The 24,882-nt window shown below is 32.5% G+C and overlaps 3 protein-coding genes across 6 annotated transcripts; 1 reads left to right on the top strand and 2 right to left on the bottom strand.

The window, feature by feature from the left end:
* On the top strand, positions 1-5,550 carry LOC142518296 (polyamine oxidase 1-like). Of its 3 annotated transcripts, none has more exons than XM_075621059.1 (10): positions 1-138; positions 231-480; positions 1,182-1,295; positions 1,462-1,523; positions 1,897-2,051; positions 3,018-3,107; positions 3,743-3,892; positions 4,491-4,745; positions 4,829-4,910; positions 5,001-5,550. In XM_075621059.1, the coding sequence occupies exons 1-10, from the start codon at positions 87-89 to the stop codon at positions 5,228-5,230; spliced, it is 1,440 nt and encodes a 479-aa protein (XP_075477174.1). In that variant the 5' UTR covers positions 1-86; the 3' UTR covers positions 5,231-5,550. The 3 variants fall into 3 exon arrangements, with proteins under 3 accessions (XP_075477174.1, XP_075477173.1, XP_075477175.1); XM_075621058.1 differs by having other exon boundaries at positions 3,018-3,161; positions 5,001-5,549; XM_075621060.1 differs by lacking the exon at positions 3,018-3,107.
* Positions 5,551-9,597: 4,047 nt separating this feature from the next.
* LOC142519198 (monothiol glutaredoxin-S15, mitochondrial-like) lies at positions 9,598-12,937 on the bottom strand. Of its 2 annotated transcripts, XM_075622137.1 has the most exons (7): positions 12,831-12,937; positions 12,513-12,641; positions 12,223-12,322; positions 11,602-11,668; positions 10,936-11,014; positions 10,046-10,134; positions 9,598-9,908 (listed from the first exon to the last, which is right to left on the bottom strand). In XM_075622137.1, exons 1-6 carry the CDS (start codon positions 12,894-12,896, stop codon positions 10,084-10,086), a joined length of 492 nt encoding a protein of 163 aa, XP_075478252.1. In that variant the 5' UTR covers positions 12,897-12,937; the 3' UTR covers positions 9,598-9,908; positions 10,046-10,083. The 2 variants fall into 2 exon arrangements, with proteins under 2 accessions (XP_075478252.1, XP_075478251.1); XM_075622136.1 differs by having other exon boundaries at positions 9,598-10,134.
* Positions 12,938-20,602: 7,665 nt separating this feature from the next.
* Positions 20,603-23,920, bottom strand: LOC142517750 (phenylacetaldehyde reductase-like). The gene is made up of 6 exons (XM_075620156.1): positions 23,721-23,920; positions 22,654-22,829; positions 22,182-22,373; positions 21,717-21,879; positions 21,464-21,644; positions 20,603-20,918 (listed from the first exon to the last, which is right to left on the bottom strand). The coding sequence occupies exons 1-6, from the start codon at positions 23,836-23,838 to the stop codon at positions 20,789-20,791; spliced, it is 960 nt and encodes a 319-aa protein (XP_075476271.1). The 5' UTR covers positions 23,839-23,920; the 3' UTR covers positions 20,603-20,788.
* Positions 23,921-24,882: the final 962 nt, after the last annotated feature.

Here is a 24,882-nt window from a genome sequence, read left to right as displayed (position 1 = left end):
CTCTGCCCATTATCTCCTGCCAAATCTCTCCCCGTCTTCTTCATCAATTATCCATCCATTTACATTTATCTCACTCGATTTTTTTCATGGATAACCCAAATCGATACTCTGTTATCATCGTCGGAGCCGGAATTTCAGGTACATAATTCCCAGTTGTTCAATTCCTTGATGCCCAGAAATTCTTGATTCTGATGAATGATTTGCATGTGCGTCTGTACGTTTCTACGTAGGGATGACGGCGGCGAAGGTTCTGGCGGAGAATGGGGTGGAAGACGTGGTTATACTGGAGGCGTCGGACAGGATAGGCGGGCGGCTGAATAAGGAGGATTTTGGCGGCGTTACGGTGGAGCTCGGAGCCGGATGGATCTCCGGAGTAGGCGGGAAACAGTCGAACCCCGTGTGGAATCTCGCCCGCCAGCTCAACCTCCGCACCTGCTTCTCCGATTACAGCAACGCTCGATACAATATCTACGATAAAAGGTAATTATCATTATTTAAATTAATTCCAAATTTAAGTGAACGCAATTAAATTTTTCTTTAAAAAAAAATTTAAAATATATTTACACATGCATGCACTTTTATTAAACCAGTTTATCACAATCATTCAAATCAATATTTATCAATATTCATTGTCAGACGTTGCAGGGAGGCGTAGTAAACCGATATCCCTCGAGTTAGTGTCTATATATATTATATATAAAAAAATTTTATGAGACAGTCTAATCGATCAATTTTGTAAGACTTATCTTTTATTTGGGTCACCCATAAAAAATATTATTTTTTAATTATAAATATAGACATAGTTGACACGTATTTTCAATAAAAATCAGTGAGACCGTATCACAAAATACACACACAATATATATATATATATATATATATATATATATATACATTTAATATTTTTTTATCCTAAACTAGCATTAATTTTTTAAAAGGGGTCCTCATACTAGAAATTAAGTTAATTAATATAACTAGTACAAGTAACATTAATTAATCTATTGATACTATATTTACCAATCTTAATCTATTTATTTTTAATGATAATCTCTCTGGTTATTTTATAATTATTACTTGTTCTTGATAAGGACACTCCCATTAAGGATAATCCATTCCTTAATTATTGAATTTATACTAAATATATGTTTTATATATATATATATATATATATAATGGTTTAGTGGGAAAATATTTCCAAGCTGTATTGCGGCAGACTCATACAACAAGGCGGTGAATGCTGCAATTCAGAAGCTACGCTACGAAGAAGCCAATCAAGATTACGACGACACCGCATCGTAAGCATTTATTTGTAATTTTTCTCTAAATTCGAACTCGTGATTATTTAGTTTCATACGTATTTACTAATCTACCGACTCGAACACTCGATGTATTATATATTTATTATTATTGGTAATCGGTCCAATTTTTTTTTTTATATATATAAAAATTGTAATGTGACAGAGTTCCAAAGACTCCAATAGAGCTGGCAATTGACTTCATCCTGCATGACTTTGAAATGGCAGGTCAATATTTTATGATTTTTACTTCTTTTTTTTAATAATTAAATAGTAAATAATACGAATATGTAGATGACAATGATACAACTCAAATCTTTTAAATCGTATAATGGTTCAAACATTATGTTTCGAGACAAAAACCTGTGTGAGACGGTCTCACGGGTCGTATTTTGTGAGACGGATATCTTAATTAGGTCATCCATGAAAAAATATTACTTTTTATTATGAATATCGGTAGGGTTACTCATCTCACAGATAAAGATTCGTGAGACTGTCTCATAAAAGACATACTCATGTTTCGATTATTCTGCTCAGTAGGGACAGATATTACATCTTAGTTATCATTTTATTTTTTTAATATATATTTATTTATTTATAGAGGTGGAACCAATTTCGACGTTCGTAGATTTTGGTGAGAGGGAATTTCTGGTGGCAGATGAAAGAGGATACGAGTCTTTGCTATATAAAATGGCAGAGACGTTTCTTTTTACCTCGGAGGGTAAAATTTTGGACGATCGGTTAAAACTAAATAAGGTTAGTTTATAACTTTTATGTCAAACAAAATTATTTTCTTTTCTTACATACATACATATATATATATATATATGTTGTTTAATTTAATCATAAGATTTTTAATAATATATATATGTTGTTTAATTTATTCATAAGATTTTTAATAAATAAATATATATATATATATATTGGATCAAATTCCTAGCAAGAATAATTTAATCTGGTTAGTCGTGTGGTATATGTTTGTTTTATTATGTGGATTTGGTCCATTTTTAATCAATGGAAGCAAACAAAATATTCAATTATTTGTGTACTTTTGTGTATGTTGCTACCGAGTTTGTGAAAAAAGTAGGTTTTGGCTTTAAGAGAGTTTATTAACTTTTATATTTTGAGTTTTTGGTCCACTGAATATTCAAATTTTATTGTTGGTTTTAGTCGTGGAAGTTGTTAATATTGCAACAACGTAAAATGATATATGTCTGACATCACGTCATGAAATGAATTAAAACAGATGGAAATTAAAAGTTAGTGTACCAAGACAAATATTGGACAAGTTAATAAACTAAAACTTGATATGAGACGAGTAAGTGGACTAAAAAAATAATAATTTATGAAATCTATAAAAATAGAAGTAAATTTATATCTTGATGTGATTGTTAAAGAAACCTTTGCGTTTATCTTGAGGAGAAGCTTATTTTAGAAAACATCGTACGCAAAAAATTTCTCCAATTTGGTTAAATTTTGTGTCTTAATAAAATTGGTGGATAGAAAAGAAAACATGTTAAATAAAATTAAACAAAAAAAAAAAAAAAGACATCCAAGTCCCTTTCATGCTCTCTCTAATTAATTGTTTGAATTTGTTCTAAGTTCTAAAAAATAAAATTGCTTTTTTTACTAATTTGTTATATAATATATTAACATTTCTTGTATTTATTCGATGTCTATAAATCAAGAAAATAGTGATTGAATCGATGGAATTCGATCCAGGTCGTTCGGGAGTTGCATCACTCTAAAAACGGCGTCGTGCTGAGGGCCGAGGACGGTTCTATTTACAAAGCCGACTACGCGATGGTATCCGTAAGCATCGGTGTTCTCCAAAGCCAACTCATCAAAATCTCACCACCTCTCCCCGTAAGCCGATTTCGAAAATATTTTATTTCCAAATTATATTTTAAAATTAATTATTTGCAATTTTCCTAACATAAATTGAACATGTTACATGGGGAAACTCATAATCTTTGAACTTAACATTAATAATATAATAAAGATCCAATAATATTGGTTAAATGAAATTTAAAAAATATTAATATTATTGTATTTATTTACTCATGGCCCTAATTGGATTGGACAACCTAGTCTAATAAATTGTTGCAACAACACTAATATTTTATAAGGTGAACACTCACGTTTCATATTCATGTGAGTATCGATTGAGGTAATGTTCATCTATTAGATATACATGACGCCACTTTAGTGTTCTTTGGATATTTAGGTAAAAATGATGCTTTTGCGTTATTTTTATAGGTGACAATTGCAACATGATATATATGTTATATTATTAAGTTGAGATACATGGAATAACTAATTTTTGATGTCGTGATCTGTTTTAACTCAACATTCGAACCAAATGGTGTTTGTTTTTTTTTCCGTTATCGGAGTTACAAGTTTTTTCAATAAAAATATATGTATATAATATAATCTAAATGTGACAGAGATGGAAAACAGAAGCCATTGCAAGTTGTGAGATTATGGTGTACACAAAGGTGTTCCTAAAATTTCCAAGCAAATTTTGGCCCTCTGGTCCTGGCAAAGAATTCTTTATCTACGCCCACGAACGAAGAGGATACTACACGTTTTGGCAGGTAAATTTTTATTTATTTTTTTCCTTATGTGCATTATTAGTTAGCTAGTCTAATTATGGCTGGCTAGAGTCTATCTGCTCGATATTAAGAACGAGAAATTGTAATTTTAGTTCTGTATGTTTGTCTTTTTTTTTTAATTATATATGGTGTTCTATATTATCTAATTTTCAATATTGGTCTTGTATTTTAAAATTTTTAGTCATTTTTCATGAGTGTGCTGATGTCGTGTCGACGTCGTATCAATTAAATGACTAAAATTACAAAATTAAAAAAATTAAAACTCAAATTTGACAACATATAAATTAGAATCATAGGAAAATTTAATATTTTTTTCCCGTTTGTGAGGAAAACTTAGCCTTTAGCAACTCAAGTAATGCGAAATAAACACTTGATTGCCCCGAGAAAGTGTCTGAGTATATGGAATATGTGAACGTTTGGTGAAGAGTTCGATTCTCTCGACCAACATTTTATCAGACGATTTTTGTCACACAAAACTATTGGTGTGATTTACCTCGCTAACTTAGTTTGCAACAATTTTATTTCCTATAATTTTGAGTTGCATGATATTTTTAACGACTAGCTACCTTTATTTTATCAGCACATGGAGAATGCGTACCCGGGATGCAGCATCCTCGTCGTGACTTTGACAAACGGAGAATCAAAACGGATCGAAGCGCAATCCGATCAAGAGACGATGAAGGAGGCCATGGAAGTGCTGAGAAACATGTTTGGTCCCAACATCCCGGATGCAACCGATATACTCGTCCCTCGCTGGTGGAACAACCGTTTTCAGAGAGGAAGCTATAGCAACTACCCGATTTACGTCGATAATCAAATCGTCGATGACATTAAGGTTTGTAGCTTGTGTTTACCTGTCAGTTTAAAGATGACTTGTTGTGCTCGATTGATTTTGTAATGCATGTAATATTGTTTCAGTGTCCGGTGGGTCGGATATTTTTCACCGGCGAGCATACGAGCGAGAAGTTTAATGGCTACGTGCATGGGGCTTACCTTGCAGGTGAACTATTCATGTACACACACACACAAAAAATACATATATAGTTGTAGATATAGATATATTACCTTAATTATTTTGCATATCTAGCAGGAATCGAGACGAGTAACGCTCTGCTAGAAGAAATGACGACTCGAAAGAAGCGAAGAAGCGAAAATCAAACCTTTCCACTAGAACCATTGTTATCCCTGACGGGATCTTTAGCATTGTCCCAATCCGACCCAAGATCAAGCTTACATACAATTGACATTCCTCAACAACTCTTCTTACAAGCAACCAAGATTCAGACTACCAATATTCGAGTTCCGGAGGCTATCTTATGACTATACAGACCTATTGATAATATTTGTCTTTACGATCATAACAATCTGACTGATAACGAGAGCGTCTCTACAGATTTTGATGAGCATCAATGAGGGTGATGGATCGGGGGCGAAAAACGTGTCGCTGATGTTGAACTTGCTTCTGTTTTGTTGAAGATCTTGAAGGAAGATGAGTTGATTAGAGGAAAGGTTACACATGTTTCTTTGGCAATGTACATAGTTTTTCTACATCTGGTTTGGTCAATTGTTGTTTGAATTAATATAATTTCTTCTTTTTATGAGTTGCACATTCGTATGGAGATATTTTTTAAAATCTTTTTATGAATAGTTAGTCATGAATCATCAAATTAGCTCGGTGAAAAAAAATTCAAGCTAATTTCATTATGTCGGAAATAAGGGTCGATAGGTATAGCAAAAACAAAATATTTAGATGGAAGTTTGTCGAATAACATAGTTAAAGAGAATTTTCGTGTCATCGTACATGATAACCCATAAATGGACCCCCCAAAATTAGAGCTAAATCCACGGCCCATCGCTATCCTATATGGAAGGTCCATGACAGGCCCCTGTACTCTCCTATAAATATCAGGTTTGAGTCTCTAATTGAACATTCACTATATTATTTTCAGCAGCACTGTTAGCTGCTCTTACCTTATATCCTTAGTCTCTGACTTGAGCGTCGGAGGGGCTACGTCGGGACACCCTCCCGACCCCCTTCTAACGGTCTTATTTGTGATTTCAGGTTTAGGGAAATTTCAAAACCTGCGTCGGACTAGTGATATTTGCTGAAATCGGACTCTAAATTTTCAATGAGTATCAATATATATATATGTAATATAGAATACTCACAAACGGTTACGCACTAACACAAATTAAATATTGGCATTTGATTGCATTGAAGAAAATAATGGTCATATAATTTATGATTATCATTAAGCCCATTAACCCAATTTAGAGCTATAAATAATGTCAAAAGATTAATAAAAATTAAAGCCATAAATCAAGATATTAAATTAAAATCATTTACATGAAAATGAAAGTTACTTGTCAAGAAATTGAAATAGTAACTAAAATTTGAAAATAATTGATTTCTTCAAAATAAATTGAATATATACCCATATTTAAAGTACAATTTTTGATCAATTGTACATTCACTGTATACATATGTGAACACCGCTAAGATGAAATTCACATGTTAGATGTGATGAATTATATCAAAATTGTATATATAATAAGCGAATGTCATCTCAGTGATGCTCACATTGATATTCATGATAAGTGTGTAACATATCAAACCTATATAAAATTATACATATTAAACGATAAAATCTTATTATATTATATCGACATGTGATGCGAATATAATGATATCAATTATTATTTAAACCAAATTTTCATATTTGTGCTATAAATTCTAGTAAATTGAAATTTTGGATAATGACACAAATTGTTATTATAATATGAAAAATGGTAAATTTAGTCAACTATGTTGTTTTGTTTTCTATTTTTTATTCTTAACATTGTCAAATTTTAGTGTCAGTCTTATAATTTTTCTTTTTGTTGATTTATAGTCCTTTTTTCCCGGAATTCTTATATGAGTCGGACATATCAGCAAATTTTTTGTGCCGTATTAATATTTTTCAATATCACATCAGCACTCGGACGATATACAACTAAAAACCAAAAAGAAAAAAGAAAAAAAAAGTTACATGATAACATTAATGTTGAATGCAATAATTGTCTTTGCTGGGTTTAACAATCGAAATGAGACTCTTGAGCTGTTGTACGATTAAAAAATTTGAGTTGCACTGTTATCACCATCTATAACTTTTGGTAAAACGACAAGCGTTCGGTCCTATTATCATGACCAAACCACGAGTTCAATTTTCATTTATAGTAGAGTGACATTATTGAGTTGCAATAATTGTTTCTGATGAGAAGAATAATCGAAATGCTCGCGCTACTATATGGTTGAAAGATTTGAGTTGCACCGCTATCAATAGATATAACTTTTGGTAAAGCGACAATCATTCGGTCATATAATTAACATCGACGATCGGTTAGATGATAAAAATAGAAAACATAATATATTATAGATATTTAACCAATTCATATTTTTACACAAATCAAATTCCTTGAAAGATGAGGGAAGATTAATGTAATTTACCTCTATGATTAAATCCAATATATATGAAATTAGTACAAGTATTTACTATTTGATTAACATGAAGTAATTCAATTTTCTACAAGATTTTCAATACATTGAGAGTTTTGCTTATTCTAAGCACTAAAATAAATATCCAGATTGTGATAATAACAATTTCATGTCGACAACTTTGACAAATGAAGAGAATATTAATTGAAATTGTAATGAATCAAATTGAATTATCTTCTTTCCATAAATTGGACCAACGTTGTATGTATAAATTAAAAGCAATGCAACATATTTGTTGAATTAAGCCAAATCACATATAATTAATTAGTAGAAATATGAAGCATTTCTATGCATATTGCTGCTTAATTTTCACTCTCACTGCCTTGGTTGCTGGTAAGTTCATAAATTTTATTTTCATAATTTAATTGTCCTTTTGTCCCTTTAATTATTCATTGAAAATTTTAAAATATAAAATATAATATTTTCATAGTTATTCACGAAATAATAGTAAAAATATTTTTTTTTTATTTTTTTCGACGTATTTATGAAAAAAAACAACCCAAAAATATATAACTTAATAGATGTTAGTAATTATTCATTAATATTTAGACACAAAATCTTTAAAAAATATATATTATACCAATTATCTTTCTAAGAACCCAAATTGTATATTTTACTATAATTTTCACAAATTTCAATTGATTAACTTGATTTTACGAAATAAAAATTAACAAAAATATGGTTGTTAATATAGTTTTAAGCTTTTAAACTAATCGCATCAACAATTTTTTTCCCTTTAAAAATAGGTTTTATAAAATAAGACGCTTCTTACATTGAAATAATATAGATGAATATAAATTTACAAACATTTTTTACTAAAATTTAAAACAATTAAAATAAAAATTTACAAAAACGATTTATTTCTATAGAATTTACAAGCATGGTTTTCATAAGATTTGTTTGATGATCAATTGGACTAATTATTTAAGTAGATTGTTTTGTTATCATTTTCAAAATTTATGGTACACAAAACCTGTTGTGAAATATTATCACGAGTTAATTTTGTGAGATGGATCTCTAACGACCCAACTCATGAAAAACAATATTTTTTATGTCAAAATAATTAATTTTCATTGCATGTATAGATCAAATCGACCATCAAAATGGGTGATTTTTTTACACTCCTAATAAAAGATTAATTAAGCTCTCGTCACACCTTAATTATCGACAAACTAATCCATTATTTTTCGTGAAAATCTCAATGTGACTAAAGAATTTGCTCACTCGAATGAGATAAATATCAAAATTTAATTTAGGAAAAAAACATCAACAATAACTCTTTTATTATTATTATTTTTGTTTGGCGACGAATTATATATTTCGAATTTTTTTGTTGCAGTGGAGAGCAGAAGCAGTCAAAGAGACATCCAACGGGAGTCGCCATATTGCTACAAAGTATTGCCAGAAATCCAGTGCACAGTTGCGAACGTGACGATAGAATGCGAACCCACATGCAAGAAGAAGTGTGGAGTCGACTCGAATGCGCGTTGCGTTTTGCCTTACGTTGGTGCACCATCTTACTGTAGTTGCGAATTTCGATCTCCCGATTGCACCAAATTCTACGTATGTTGAGTGAGCCCTTCGATTATGCCAACAAGTTTTTACTATATATATTTGTCTTGGAAAGGATAATGCTTCATGTAACGGGAGCGATCGAAATATTACGTTTGAGATATTATATGATTTATCTGATTATTGTTTTACTATTCCAGCCGCTATAGTTTTTGGGTAAATACAATTATATGATCCTTTATTATTATGACACAGTTATAATAATAATGATTACGATGGATTTGAAATCAACCTCAAATATGAGATGTAATTTTGAATCAACTTTTCAGATTCTTCTTCCTCTATTCAAATCCCGCTTTCCAAATCAAATCATTTAATTTATTCAAACGAAACCTAAGATTATCTTTGGTTACTTTGATAACACAGCCAGTTGTTTTTAGGGGTGATCAAAAATTTTTATTAACCGCCCGAACCGAATTGTACCGCACCGTTTTTCATAATATTTTATAAAAACCGCGATTAAAACCGTAAGGCTAATTTTTCATGTAAAACCGCGATTAATTTTTCAAAATACTAACCGACCGCATATGGCAATTCGGTTTGAATTTTTTTTAAAAAAACCGCAAAACCGTGATCACCCCTAACTGTTGTAGTTTATAATAATGCTCCAGCAACGTACTCTTCCACTCTGTTTAATAACGAGAAATTTTTAGTTGTGGTGATGCAATGATACAAGATTCAAGTTTCCACATCCAAATTCGAATCCGAAAATACCATAATCCCATGGTAAACAGGTTAGGGGGGGTGACACTAAAAAATTGGAATCATATTTCAAAGCACCTCAAAATATATGGCATGAGAAATCTGCAACAAGTTAAAGTTCTCTTTTGCTGAAAGTGAAAGGGACTCTCAGAACTATCCACAAAATCAAATAGCTGCAAGAAATTACTTCTGCAAAAGACAGGCACCACATTTGCTTGTTGCCGCCAATTATTCGCTTATTCGAAAACGATAGGTGGTGCAAGTAATAAATATGGTTTCATCTTACAGAAACAAAAAAAATAATGATAACAAGACATCTCAAATACCTATCACTCGCTAGGCAAGCTATGATGCCTCGCACTGCTTATTTATGTTTTTCTGCGACGTCTTTCAATTTTTCCTTCAATTCACCAGTCTGCGTACGAAAAAAACAAGAGGAAGAAGAAGAGTTTTAGAGTTCTCTGATCAGAAAAATAAGACACAAACAACCATGCAGGGCTTTGATATCCATATGGAGCCAGACTAATCAGGCACCTCAAAGTGTTTCAAGGAGAGTTGTGTGGTTACAACAAACAACTTTGGTCCTTCCTTTTATTCAAGTAACAGGATTGATCCATGCGTCCCTAAAATGGTTCCAGTGGATAATTGTATATTTTGTCCCAAATGTTACCACAAACAAATTTGGTCCTCCATTTGATTCAAGCCACAGAATTGGCCCCTCCTCGCATAAAAAATAGGCAATATGTGTCCACCCACCTACCTAACATTAACACACTCTTCAGCCTGAATTTGAACATTTTAATATGTGAACTACCATAGTTTCTTATCAATTCGATGTGTCACAACTTTGCCAAGCTTATTTTAGCACTTTTGCTCAATTTCTATTAATTTTATAAATTCAAATGAGAGATTAATTTTTTGATATTTGTGAAACACGGGATCTATACTTTAGTGGTAAAAGTTAGGGATGAAAACCAAGTGCATTAACCCCTAGTTTTAAATCAGAAACATTCACAGATGCATCACATACATGCAAACACATCTGTAAGAAATTGGACCGAGTATGATGGTAGGGATGTAAAATGACCAATTTTGCCAAGGACCAAAGTTAACACATGCATGTACTAGAGGATCAAATATGTTTTGGTGGTAGAGTTTAATGAACAAAAGTTGAAACTGTCCTGGATTTGAAAATCAAAGAAGAAAAGGGGCGAACCTGATGCATGCTAAGAATGATATCAGATCCTCCAATGAACTCCCCATTGATGAATATTTGAGGGAATGTTGGCCAGTGGCTGCAAGAAATTGTGGCATGTGTTATTATATAGCGTAATTTTTGAAATAAAAAGAGAAAAAACAACACTTCTCTATTTTGTCAAGTATATGTAAATAGATAAGAGTACAAGAAGGCTTATGACACTATGCAAACTAGTGTAGAACCAAGCCTTGTGAAGAATTTTGGAGAATACCAAGATAATCTATGATATTATAGTGTTCCCAGCAAAGTTGCAATCAGAATATCACACAATCCATTTCAACTTGAGTCCCAAACACGTGTAAAAAATATGTAATTTATCTATTTCTGACAACAGGAATATGCAATTTATTACAAAAAAAAAAAAATACAGATTCACTCCAAAAACATATATCAACTCATCCTCGCACATATCCTAGGGTTAGTACCTAACCTATTAATTATCGGGGTAAAAGAAAAAACAGGGAAGTCACATAATGGTGGTAGTAAAATATTTTCTTTAGTATATTCAAAAAAATTATTTTCTTCGGTAGCCATCTATTCTGTCAAACTTAATATCGCATAAATTGAAAAATTCTAGCTATTCAGACACTCATACCAATAAAAACATGAATAGTAATAATTTACCTGAAAGCTTTTACAGCATTCTTTAGTTCAAGGTCTTCTAATATATTTCTGGAACTTAAAGGAACATCTGCAAAGCCCCATTTTAACTGATAACAAGGTCGAGCATAAAAGTGTAGCAGAAAACAATCCATTCCATGTGAAGAAGTTTAAGACTTAATGTACATATTACTTTTGTAGAACCATACTGAGTGCATGTTGTTTGTCGATCAACCCAATTCAGTTAAGTTACAAAAAATGATTCATCAAAAATCGTATGGCTAATAAATCTATCTCTTGCACGTAATTCAAAGAAGAGAATTCAAATATACCAGACCACTGCATTAAGGAGCCCACCCCACCTCCAAACAACATTAAAAATCTGGATTAAAAACATTCATTTTATAAAAAGAAAGCACTTTTTTAATGAAATCTACCAAAGCCAAGGCGGGATTCATGCAGAAACCCCTAAAAGTAAATTAAAATAAATAACAGAAACTACAAAAGGGTAGGACTAGGCTAAGAACCCTTTTGGATTATAAAACAAATAAACAAAATAGAGAAAGATGGATGAAAACACCTAGACAAAATTGCAATTAAACGATAAATTGCGCATTTAAAAATAACATGTGTTGTCTTTCTTACGATGTTCTTTCAAAACTCTCACTGCTAATGCACTAAATCCACATCGGGGAAGATCAGGCACCCCTTTCATGTATATCATTACAGAGTTTTCCGTCAAATCCTGTGAATCAGAGATAGCATAACCATACAGATGTCAACCCTTGTCGATATAAGGCAAGGCTATTGAACAGGCGTACTTGGACAATAAGGGAAATGAAATAAAGGATGAAGAAATTTTGAACCAAGTATGTCATTATATTAGGGACTGGATCAACAATACAATGAAGCACTCAGATGACAAGGGTACGTACCTGCTCGACAATGTCTTTTACAGAAACGCCAGAACTCTCAGTTTTAATAGTGGGTATAAAATCTTCATGTGTGTCACCAGGCACATTGGTAGAAAGCCGAAGAATGCTCTGATAGAAAGAACTAGATGCCTATAACAGGAATAGAGCAACATTAGATGAAATTTGGCAGTCAGAAAAGACTCTCATAGATATACACAGATGATAAGAGTCTAAAAAGTCCTTGTACAGTAGCAAAGAATCTAAAATGAAAAAAACGATGAAACACCTGAGAAATTTGGGAAAAGGGTGGCCCAAGTGAAATAAAACTTATAGACTTACAGTCAACCCCGAGGCTGGAAAAGGTGCAACACCTCTACGAATTATGTCAGCCAATAACCTCACCATATTTATATGCTTAATTCAGCGTCACCCTCTTGTAGCTGCACAAAGTATCCAATAAATAAAAAACTAATTTCCGATTCTACGAAAATTTGCACCAAGACATAGCAATAGAAATTTACAATGGGTAAAGTCATAAAACAAAAACTTCAAGATTGGATAAAGTCATAAAACAGAAACTTCAAGATCGGATAAAGTTAAATACTGAAAGTTAAAGTTTCAAGGTAATGGTTAAGATATCACATTTCATAAATAAATAAAGACGACTTAAAGAACAAATGGCTCTTTCTTTTTAAGTCAGCAGCATAACTGAAAGCAATCGACTTCCATCCCCTTCCTGCCCCAAAGCCCAAATCAGAAAAACTAATGACAAACTATTTTTTCAAAAATAGCTTAGTCAAGCATCAAGATGTCAATAAATAATTAAAATAGTAATATCTTTCAGCACATGGAGACAACAAACAAAAACAAGACACGGTTAAAAACAAAAGCACAACAAACTGATATTTTTCCATGTGATCTTTAACTCTATGGAACAAAGTCATGTATCTATTCAAACCTATTGTTTAAATATTAACACATCTTTGGTTCCTAAGGAATACTCAAATTTAAAATGTTACAAAGACATAATAGAACAACCGCCTTCAACACAGCTAGTCAAGTTCCAAAAAAACAGAAGTTTCTTAGAGTTCCAGGATTTATAATTGCTTAAAATACAAGAAAACAAGAAATTGTCAAAAATTTTCGTTGCCCTTTTTTCCCGTATAATGGTGCAAAATTTTCATTCGAAATGAACTGATATTCATCATCCAATCTATTCTTAAAAGAGTCACTCACCCTGGAAGTCATAAGAACGAGAAATTATTCACTACAAAATGCAAACTCAACACTTAATTATTTCACTCCATATCGAGCATGAATCTTAACATAGATTTGAAAAAACCATAACTAATTCATAGAAAAACCTAGCACGACACGAGAACAAAGAGACAACCAAAAAATTTCCATGTTTCACGTAGAAACCTAAAGATTTCATTTTTTAAAAAAACAAACAGCAGCTGGAGCAACGCAATCACTAATTCAGGAATATAAAACAGACCCTTTTTTTCCTGAGAACCAATTACTCATTTCAAGATCAGAAATCAACATAAGATCGAGTACCAGTAACGATTAACCCTAGCTCATCAAAGCCAACAAATCCATCACATGCATAACACTGCACGATTCAAAATCACAACAATAGAAAGGTTAAATTTACTAAGAATTACAAATGTGATTTCTCACCCAGAATTTTGAATTGAATAGATTCACCAGAAGCCCGCATAATTTCAACAGCATCAGCACTTCGAGCAAGATGGTGACTGGTGAGAGACGAGGAGAAGCCAGAGCATTTCCAATTTTCATCTGCCCAATGGCATTATGTAGTACCAAAAGCCACTAATATTAATTTACAAAACATCCCTGAAATTTTCAATAATTACACTTTATTCTTTGTGAATTTGTTTTAAATATCCACAGTCAAACTTAAATTTACGTTCAGTCTCTATCAGAAAAATTATATGTCACAACAAATTATGTTTGCACCCTCTGAGCCTACATATATTTTCTCGGATGAAAATAAATACAAAACATAAAAAATGTGATATTAATATATGATATTTAAGTACCAACTATTTCAAATCTGATACTAATATATGATTTTTGAGTACCAAAATATATATAACAAATACTGATATTAATAACAAATTTGTTTTTCGGATGAAAATCGATATAAAACATTGAAAATATGATATTAATGTACGATATTTGAGTACCAATTGTTTCAAATATGATACTAATATATAATTTTAACTATATTTATAATTTCAACTCATTTAATACACAAGAATTCTCTACTATTCTTACTTTATTTCCCAAGTGGTGCTTAGTAATCATTTATCTAAAGTCGATTTCAACTTCCTTGTTAAAAATCAAACAATAACTAATTCAATAGCACAATAATTTTTTTATTTGATTCGTTGAAGTTATAGGTCTTCCGGACTCTATAAACACGAACAATATGTTTTTCTATGTCCTATTCAAAATACTCTATCCCGAGTGATAGATCTCAAATAAATATGACAATTCAGTAGTGATCAAGTAACTAAAAGCAACAAGATCCGGAAATATAAATAAACAAAAAACTAATCGTATAAACAAATCAACAATTCATAAATAAATATTCGACAAAACTACGTCATCTTCTATATTTAATAAATTAGTTCATGAATGAAAAACAACAAAATAAATTCATGTTCTTCAACATCACTAATCAACTAAAATTAAGTAAGAAGAATGGAAGAAGAATCGAATCAGAGTTGTCACTCCGTCCTCGCTAGATGCGCTCTTCGTCTTCGTTTTTCGTTCTTGCTCTTTTTCCCGTTCTCTAGATTTTTGTGCGTGCCTGCGGCCTCTTTCCTCTCGTGGCTAGGGCTTCGCCTTTTTATATTTGCATGACGGCTTCGAGAGCCCATAAAAAGCCCGCCCAATTATGTGTTTGGCTTTGCTCGTCCGTGTCGCATGCGCGCACTCGTGTCATCAACACAGCGCACGACACACGATGCTTGTTCTTGGTCTGCTTGGGCATGCGGTGCTTGTTCTTGCTCGTCCTTTCTTGTTTACTTCATTCTTCCATTTCGACATTTAATTTTTCCTCGTTGGTCGCGAGTTATGTGCACATGTTTGATTCCTACAACGGCATAAACAACTGCCAAAAACATGTAAATCTGCTCGATAATTGCACACTTTCATAGCAATTCCTTGGGTAATTTAGGTGCAAAACTTGCACTTATCAAGCATTCACCAAACTTTTGTCGCTTTACTAAAGCTATAACTAGTGATAATGGTACAACTCAAATATTTTAAACAGTACAACTGCCCAAGCATCACGGTGCGATCGCTCTCTCAGCAGAGACAATTATTGCATCCCAAAAATCTTCCACCCAACATTGCATTCTTTGCAGTTAATGAAAATTGAACTCATGAACTTGACTCCGATACCAATTGTACGACCTAGTGCTTGTCGTTTTACCAAAAAATATAGTTAGTATTAATAGTGCAACTCAAATATTTTAAATTGTACAACAACTCAAACCCCAGGGTTCAATCGCTCTCTCAGCAGAGACAATTGTTGCACCCCAAAAATCTTTCACCCAATAATTGTACTCTTTGCAATTAATGTGAATCGAACTTGTGACCTTCACTCTTTAAAATTAATGTGAATCAAATTGTGATCTTGACTCTGAGTTTTATCAAAAGCTATAGCTAGTGATAATGATACAACTCAAATCTTTTAAACAATACAACAGTTTAAACACCACAATTCGATCGCTCTCTATCGACATAAATAATTATTGCATCTCAACAGTATACTACTATCATTTGACATAGATTTTGGTGCAATTGGAGCATAATGAAGAAAGAAGTCACTGGTGTTCTTGCTAGATGTCAAATGTGTCAGACAAGTCAAGTAGAAATCAAAGACTAGGAGAATTTTTTCAACAACTAGAACTTCCGAAATTAAAATAAGAGCATATTTATATGAATCTTGTAGTAGGTTTGCCAAAGAAAATAATAAGTCATCACTAAATATGGGTGATTGTGATAGACGACTCACAAAGTCCGTGCATCGTTCGCATGAATTTTATCTACCTTGTACATGAAGCATCTGGTCTAATAAAGATTCGAACCATATTCTTAAAACCGAACCGCTCTTAATTAAAGGAAACTCAAACAAAGACTTAAAGTACGAAGAATTTTCTATTCATATCGTGGAATCATTCCGGATATGAAAGTACAAAAGTCCAATCACGTTGAACAAGAATTTACCCGAGAATTAGAAGAGAAAATATACAAACAATGTCCTTACCTCTTTAAAGACCAAACCAAACCAAGTTTCGAGGAAGAAACTCTCAATAAAGAGGGAGGGACATGAAGACCCGGACCAACTATGAAGGGGAGGCGACAAGAACATTTCGAATTTTACCGATTTATTCATGAAAATTAAACCATGAAGGGGAGATGATCCGACCAACTACGAAGGTGATGTGAATTTGCACTTGTACATATAAATTTGATTTGGAGAAGGATTTGATAAATGAATTTCAAATAGCTATAATTTTCAATGTATTTGAAATGCATTAAAATTAAAATTGAAATTCATTAACTTAATATATATATTTGATTTGAAATTTACTTGAAATTTTTCTATCCAAACAAGTCAAGAAATTTGAAATCATGGATGTCAAATCCATCAATCCAAATGTAACACGAGTGAATAAAGATATATTAAGTAATCATGTGTAAATAAAACATCATATGATTTTTTTTTTGTTATTATGACAAAATAATTTTTTTAAAACAAAAATATTTTGAATAAAAAAAGTTACTGAATATTTGCAAGACTCCAAGTGATTTGAGCTATTCCGAGTAAGGGTGAGCATTCAATATTTTTGGTTATCGATGATACTCAATTTGGTAAGACTGAACCAACCAATTTTTTTATAAAATTGAATCCACTGATTTGTTCATGAAAATCAAACAAGATTAAACTGATTTAAAATTCATTAACCCAATTTCGAGAAAAAAAATTGATTAGTTTTGTGTAATAAAACAATTTTTCGAAAAATAATTATAAATTGTTTTTTGCAAATGGGCAAGAATGAGAACTGATTTCATAGTTAAATATAGGGGTCCAAACGAACCGAGAAGGTTCGCAAGTTTTTCGAGTCGCATTGAAATATATTTGATTCGTATTCGCGCTTATCGAATTTGAGCCGAACTTGAACATGTTCGAACATTTTTGGAGCCGAACTCGAGCCCAAATTATTTATTATATAGTTAGCAAGTGCTCTCGCGAGTTTTAATATTTTATTAATATAATATAATTATATATTAAATAAATAAATTTCGAGTTTTCCGAGTACTTATTTCTAACAACAATAAATAATTCACAAACATGTTTGAATCTTTCGAGACGAACTCGAGCTTTGAGTAGAACCGAATTCAAGCCAAAAGTTTTAAAATTTTCGAACTTTGAATCGAGCTCTAACTAAAATAGCACTAATTCGAGCCGAAAATTTTTCTGATATTCGACTCGATTTGTTTCGTTTACACTACTAGTTAATATAAAACACACGTCCCAATAAAATATTAGAAATATGGTCTATAAAAAATTAATAAATTTTCAAAAAGTTTATTTTTTAAAAAATTATAAGATAAACCGAATTTTTAACCTAAAACGAAAACCAGACTGATTTAACCAAATTTTCGAAAATGAAAATTGATTTTTGAATTACCGATTTGATATGTTTGACCAAATTATTGCTCAATCCATAACTTGGCCGGATATACGAGCAAAACCCTTATTTAGTCATGTAAATAGGAATGACAGTTGATTCGAGTAGAATCTTGAGCGGCACTTGTCCTATTTGGGTACATCAAATCGGTATGGTCAGAACACACAAACTTACGTGAGATCGTCTTCTATAAGACAAATATCTTATTTGACCCGATTTATTATAAATTATTACCGTGTATGCTAAAAATGTGAAGACCCAAAAAAATAGCTACACAAAACCATGAATTAAGTCTCCATTCAAACCATGCAACATTTGGCATGGAGAGGAAAGACCTAAAGTCACCATGAATTAAAACTCATTCAAACCATGCAACCTTTGGCATGGAGGGGGAAGACCTAAAGTCATATTGGTGCCTATAAATAGTGGCAAATGAATGAATGGAACTAACACCAAAACAACATCAAAAGTTCTCTCCAAAAAGTTGCAATTTTCGAGTACCAAATATTCTGCACAATTTCAGAAGGTTTTGCTCATAGTTTTACAAATCCAAATCTAATCTCCACCGTTCAGAATACACCTACACGTGTTTTGAACAACATATCCAAAATTCAGATCGATCCAACGGTTCAATTAAGCGCACACATTTTTTCAAAATGACTGGTCGGTGTCAAACTACAATTTGTTCATTCCAAGATTTTGCAACAATCTTTCAAGTAAGTGAGTTTTTGCTATACACTTGCATTTCATGAGTGTACTATTTAATATATATATCGACATACTTGTTCTTAGTAATTATATCCATAATTGCTTAAAAATACATTATGTATGTTTCTTGAAATTCGATCGACATGATATATTCGTTCCTATTTGTTATGAAAATCTTTGAACAATTTGTTGTTTGATATCGGTTATAATATTTGAAAGCATGTTTGAAATATTTGAAATGCACTGTCATAATTCGAATTAGAAATGCAAGGAAATTCCGATATTTGATATGTTTTTATTTAAGGCCCTGATACGGTGAATTATAATAACCGTTCTTTTGGCCTCGCCCCTTAGAGAAGTAACATATAGGGGACTGATCAGTAAACCATGAAAATGAGATGATTTTCAGTGCTATTTTGTATCTTGTTCATATTCGATTCAACATGCTTATGATTGAAATTATGATAATGTATTCGTATAATTATAACCTTGATATTTGTTATGCCCGATCGACCCCCATTTACTGAGTATTTCCCAAATACTCATCCCTTACATTCCCACCCCAGATACGAACGAGGAACAAATCGAAGATAAAGAACAAGAATATTTTTGGGGATGGTAATGAAGTCAATCCAATTCAAGACCAGTCTTATCATTATCTCTTAGTTATATTATTGTAGTTACGCTTCCGCATTTCGTTTTATATCGCATTGTAAAGACGATTATTGATTTATCTAATAGACTGGCTTTTGGCTATTTGATGTACTACGTGGCTTGTTGTTACACGATTATAAATTGTTAAACAACGCCAATGACACGTCTCGGTTTCGGGGCGTGACAAAAAATATAACAATTTAATTTAAATATAAATCGAGTTAAATTATCTCACAAGAGATCTATTATCATCGGAAATATGTACTGATTTTTCTTTTCATATCCTTTCTCAAAATTTTTGTCTTTCTTTGATGAAAATTTTGTCTACTCTAGGCAGTCTAGTTTGAAAGTAACAATAGCCTAAGCGAGTTAATGATTGCCAATCGAAAATGTACATTAAAATTTATGGGGAGTGTTGTATTTATTCAGTCACCGCCATGTTCTTGGCCGGATTCTATATTTTGCTAAATCATGTCCCGGATTCTATATTTTGCTAAATCATGTCTACGCCAGCTAATCGAAGATATAACAATTTAGGCAAAAACTTGTGTGAGACGGTCTCACGGGTCGTATTTTGTGAGACATATTTCTTATTTGGGTCATCCATGAAAAAATATTACTTTTTGTGCTAAGAGTATTATTTTTTATTTAGAATATTGGTAGGGTTAACCCGTCTCACAAAAGACCTACTCAACAATTTTTTAGGCGAATTGTTTAAGAAAACATTGCTATGAACTATGCTGCTTGCGAGTAAAATAAGATGATATTGTTGTATTGTGATATATAAGAAATACATTCTTTTAAAGAGATATAAGAAATAATCAAATTTTTTAAAAAATTGATTTTTTTAACAAGCAAACCGGTCGGTTCGGATTTAACCGTTTCACCGATTTATGTCCGCTTCTATCGGTTCTTGACTGGTTTAACCTCTAAACGGTTTACTTGCTTGGTTCAGACCGGGTTCCCAATCGATTTTTTTTTAAAATGATTTGAAGTAATCCCACACATCTCCAATTGAAAGCAGAGAAAAGTTTGAAATAACTAGTAAGTTTAAATTAAGGTTCAAGTAAAGAAATACGTCTATCTTCTTTCAAAAGTACCAAAGAGGAAAAAAAAGAGTATACTAGAATGACTTGATAACTTGCTACATGCAATGGATTATGAGACAATACGAGTCCTACGGCATTGTTGTTGGCAAGTTCAACAGAGGAAATTTTTCTCTTTCAAGCTTTCAACCATATCCTTCGGGCTCACCTCGAAAGGCGTGAAGACGACGCCCAAATCTTGTGCTCTCTTATTGCATACCTGGTAACCAGGATCCCCCGCAGCACTGGAGCAACGAAGAAAAACACGTAGAGCTTGTTAGCATTTGTAGAGTACATGCATGAAACCTTCAAATAAACAAGAGCGCAATGGATCATTTAGAGAAATATGTTGTTCTTGAATAAAAAAGTCTAACAAGAGAATTGTATGTCAGATGATCATATGCTACTCCTGAGGTGTTTTGTAAAAGATGTTCATGGAGATGTTTGCGCGAACATCTTGTAGAAAAACACTTCCCGTGGAGCGTAGGATCGTCTCAGGTGAAGAGGGTGTGATACATAAATGATTTGAAATCTGTTCAACTTGTGTGACGTTTGAACAAGATCCAATCCTGGAAATTATACATATATATTTCATACTGGTGAGAATAACACAGTCACTGCGAACACGGCTAGTAGTTAAAATTTCAAGATGCAATCAAAAGGTTACAGGAATCCTTAACATTCAAATGGCTCGTGAGTTGGGGCATGACATAGAGCAGTATGCATCAACAGAAGTTAATTTTCTTGAGCAATGAAGGATCAACCGGAAGACCGAGAACGCTACACTTACATTTTAGGCACATCCATGGAAGGATAGAGCTTCTGTAAAATCTCCAAAACCTCCGAACGAGTTAAAACACTTCCGACCAAAAGGTATCTGCCACTCGCTGAAGGGTTCTCAAACCCCAGAATATGTGCTTCAGCAACATCTCTAACATCTACAAATTGATAGGATGGGAATCCTCCTTTTCCTGTAACAGAATATCAGTTTGATGCTCAATAAATCTGAGTTGCCAAAAGGACATACAAATCATTTGACATACCTTTGATCAAGTTCAAGAAAGACTCAGAAGACAAATTAAGCGTTGGCTGAAGGATAGGACCGATCACGAATCCAGGATTTGTTACTACCAAGTCGATGCCATTTTCTTTAGCGAATTTCCACGCAGCTTCCTCTGCCAATGTTTTCGAGACAAAATACCATGCCTGCTAGAATGAGATATGATGTTTGGCTCAAAAAATTTCTCGATTTTTTATGTTGCATTGAAAAATTTTATAAATCCCAGTTTTTTTTTCCCAGCAAACTGTGAATTGCATGCAAATTTGTGGAGTATTTTAATAGAAACAAATCTGGACAGAATTAGAATCATCAAGATCAGATGCCTTAGAGTCTCCTTTAAATTTTCGATCTTACAAGTCGAAATTCATCATGGATATTGATGAGTCCATGAGGGATAAGAATATAAAGTGGAAAAAGATAAAATTTTGGTGTTCTCACAAGTACAAACCTTGATTTCTTCACAGAATACTGGATCAGAAAACCATGTTTCATCAACTACAGTATCGGGGCCTTTGGGATTGCGATTGAACGCAACTGCGACGATTGAGGATGTTAGAACCACTCTTCTAACAGATGATTCTCTGCTGCATGATTTTAGGACATTTAAAGTTCCCTTCACTGCCGGATCTATCAGTTGTACCTACACGATAACATAAATAAATCAAGAATTTAGTTTTACAAAAGATTCAGAACAAACATAGATATGCAAAGCCAGGAACAAATTGAAAATGAATCTGAACACTGTTCAAAAAATTTCCGAATGCATTCATGTGTATAATTTAGAATTTTGGTCTTCCTCACTCCAAGCCATGAATTTATAGTCAAGGTTTTAACACTGTGTGAAAATATTTCGTGTCGATTATAGTCGGAGTCCAAGATCAAGATTTCAAAAGAAATCAGGCACAATTCATAAAGATCACGGACCTGTGGGGGTCGGTTAGTTCAATGAAAGCTGGTGAGGCTGTGTGAAAGACCGCTTCACAACCATGAACCGCGGAATCAAAAGATCCATCTTCCATTAAGTTGGCTTTGAACAAGTGTAATCTCTCATCAACTCCCTCAAGTTCTTTCAAGTGGACTACTTTATTTGGATCACCTGCATTTGAAAGCGCTTGAACAAATGTTGATAGCAGACAGATATATCGTGAAGAATCTTTCTCACGGACACAACCCATGATTCTGTGTGTGAATGCGGCAGTATTGTATTCACTTCTGCCACTTGATTCTATTATGCAAGATATACAAATTTAACTGCACCTACAATCCGAAGAATCCAAGATTTTCTTCCCTGTTCAATGTGAACGTAGCAGTAACATCTCGAATTTCTGACGAAACTCTACATTTCACCTACATGGCTGAAGCAGAGGAGAGACAGCAAGGCATACACAATTTTCATATATTAGACATGAGAAAAATGTGATTTAGCTTCACATATTACAGAAAGTTTGCGATTTTTAGTTTAGCAACCCACTTCATTAGATTACCGGCTCCGCTGCATGCCGAGGGGACGAATTCATTTTATGATAGGGATGAAGAACTATGAGGCCAATCAGAACAAAATAAGAAGGTGCTCAATAGATTCAGTTCATGAGAAATAAAAACTCTAGCCATGAAAAATGGTAACAAAAGTTCCTAGTTGGCCGTATCCGGGATTCCTTCCTCATTTGTCTTAGTTTTATTTTACGTTATTTGTTTGTTTTTTGAGATCGGTACTGATCAAGAACGGATATCACATCAGATTTTGCAAAACAGACTGTAAGATAAGAAAGCAAAAACAACTCTAAGATGATCAAGAACATAACTTTCAGGTTGAATACACAGAAAAGTATGGAAAATTCTTGGTTTTATTGACAGCCAGGGCTTTCAAAGAATCACTGATCGCATACAACAACCAACAACTCTAAGATTATCAAGAAATAATAAGTCCAAAACCCGAATAAACAAAAAAAAAAAGGCAAGATGAAAGATATATATCAATACTACTTACTGAGGTTTGTAACAGTGGCTTTGACAGTGTAACCCCGCTGAAGCAGAAGCTTAACCAGCCATGAAGCTACGTACCCCGATGCTCCAGTCACGCACACAACTTTTCCCGCACCACTCATCCTCTCTCTCTCTCTCTCTCTCTTCTCTCGAGTTTCAGCTAACCTTCTGCGTCTTCGAGTGTTTGGAGACCACACAAATAAATTAGTTTTTTTCCAATTAGAAAAAATACACAGCTCAGGTTAGTCGTCAATTTTAGTCTTGCGAAAAAATATTACTTCTATTGGAAAATAATATTTAAAATCTGTGTATTGAATATTTGAATGTTGAATATTTGAATGTTGAAAATAAGAGTTGTAAATATTGAAAATTAGTGTGTGATGATGTAGGTAATGATGTATTTTATTTTTGGATTATTTGTAAATATTTCCTATAAATAGATCTCTCATTTGTGAAGAAAATCACAATTGAGTAGAGAGAAAAATATTATAAAGTATGTAGTTTGGTAAATTTTGAGAGTTTGAGATTTTTACTTTTTACCATAAATTTTTACTTTTTCACAACACGTTATCAGCACGAAGCTCTAAAAGTCCTACATACTTTTCCAAGCTCCAAACAGAAGAAAAAGATAACAAAAATAATTATATTTATTTTACTGTTATTTATTTATTGTGTATTTATTTAATATACAATATAATGTTATTATTAGAAATAATAAAAATAAATTTTTCATAAACTTGTTATAAATCCTGGGAGGATGTTAAGACGACATCCCACACTCCCGGTAAGGGATACGACAAGTATAAAAGCCTATAAGGTTTTTAAACAAAATAAATTATGACACACTCATTATAATATTATGATATGATATACATAATTATTTAAACATGTCTAATATTATATATATCATATTATTACCATAAAATTATACAAATACATACCTTTATTTTTTTTGTACCCCAACGGTCATAAATGGTAAAAAACGGCTAGTTTTTGCCCTATAAATATGATCTCACAAACACATTCCATCACTCCAACTTTCTCTTATTCTTTAAAAATTATTCATCATCAAATTTTTCGAAGAAAAAAGAAGATGGCTTTCTCAAGGATATTTTTAATTATTTTGGTTGTCATACTCACGAGTCTTGTATTTATCGGAGAATATC

The sequence above is a fragment of the Primulina tabacum genome, chromosome 11 (genome assembly GCF_025594145.1).
Source record: "Primulina tabacum isolate GXHZ01 chromosome 11, ASM2559414v2, whole genome shotgun sequence".
NCBI classification, from domain to species: Eukaryota; Viridiplantae; Streptophyta; class Magnoliopsida; order Lamiales; family Gesneriaceae; genus Primulina; species Primulina tabacum.
The sequence above is the reverse complement of the archived record's forward strand: the minus strand, read 5'-3'. Positions and strand labels throughout refer to the sequence as shown.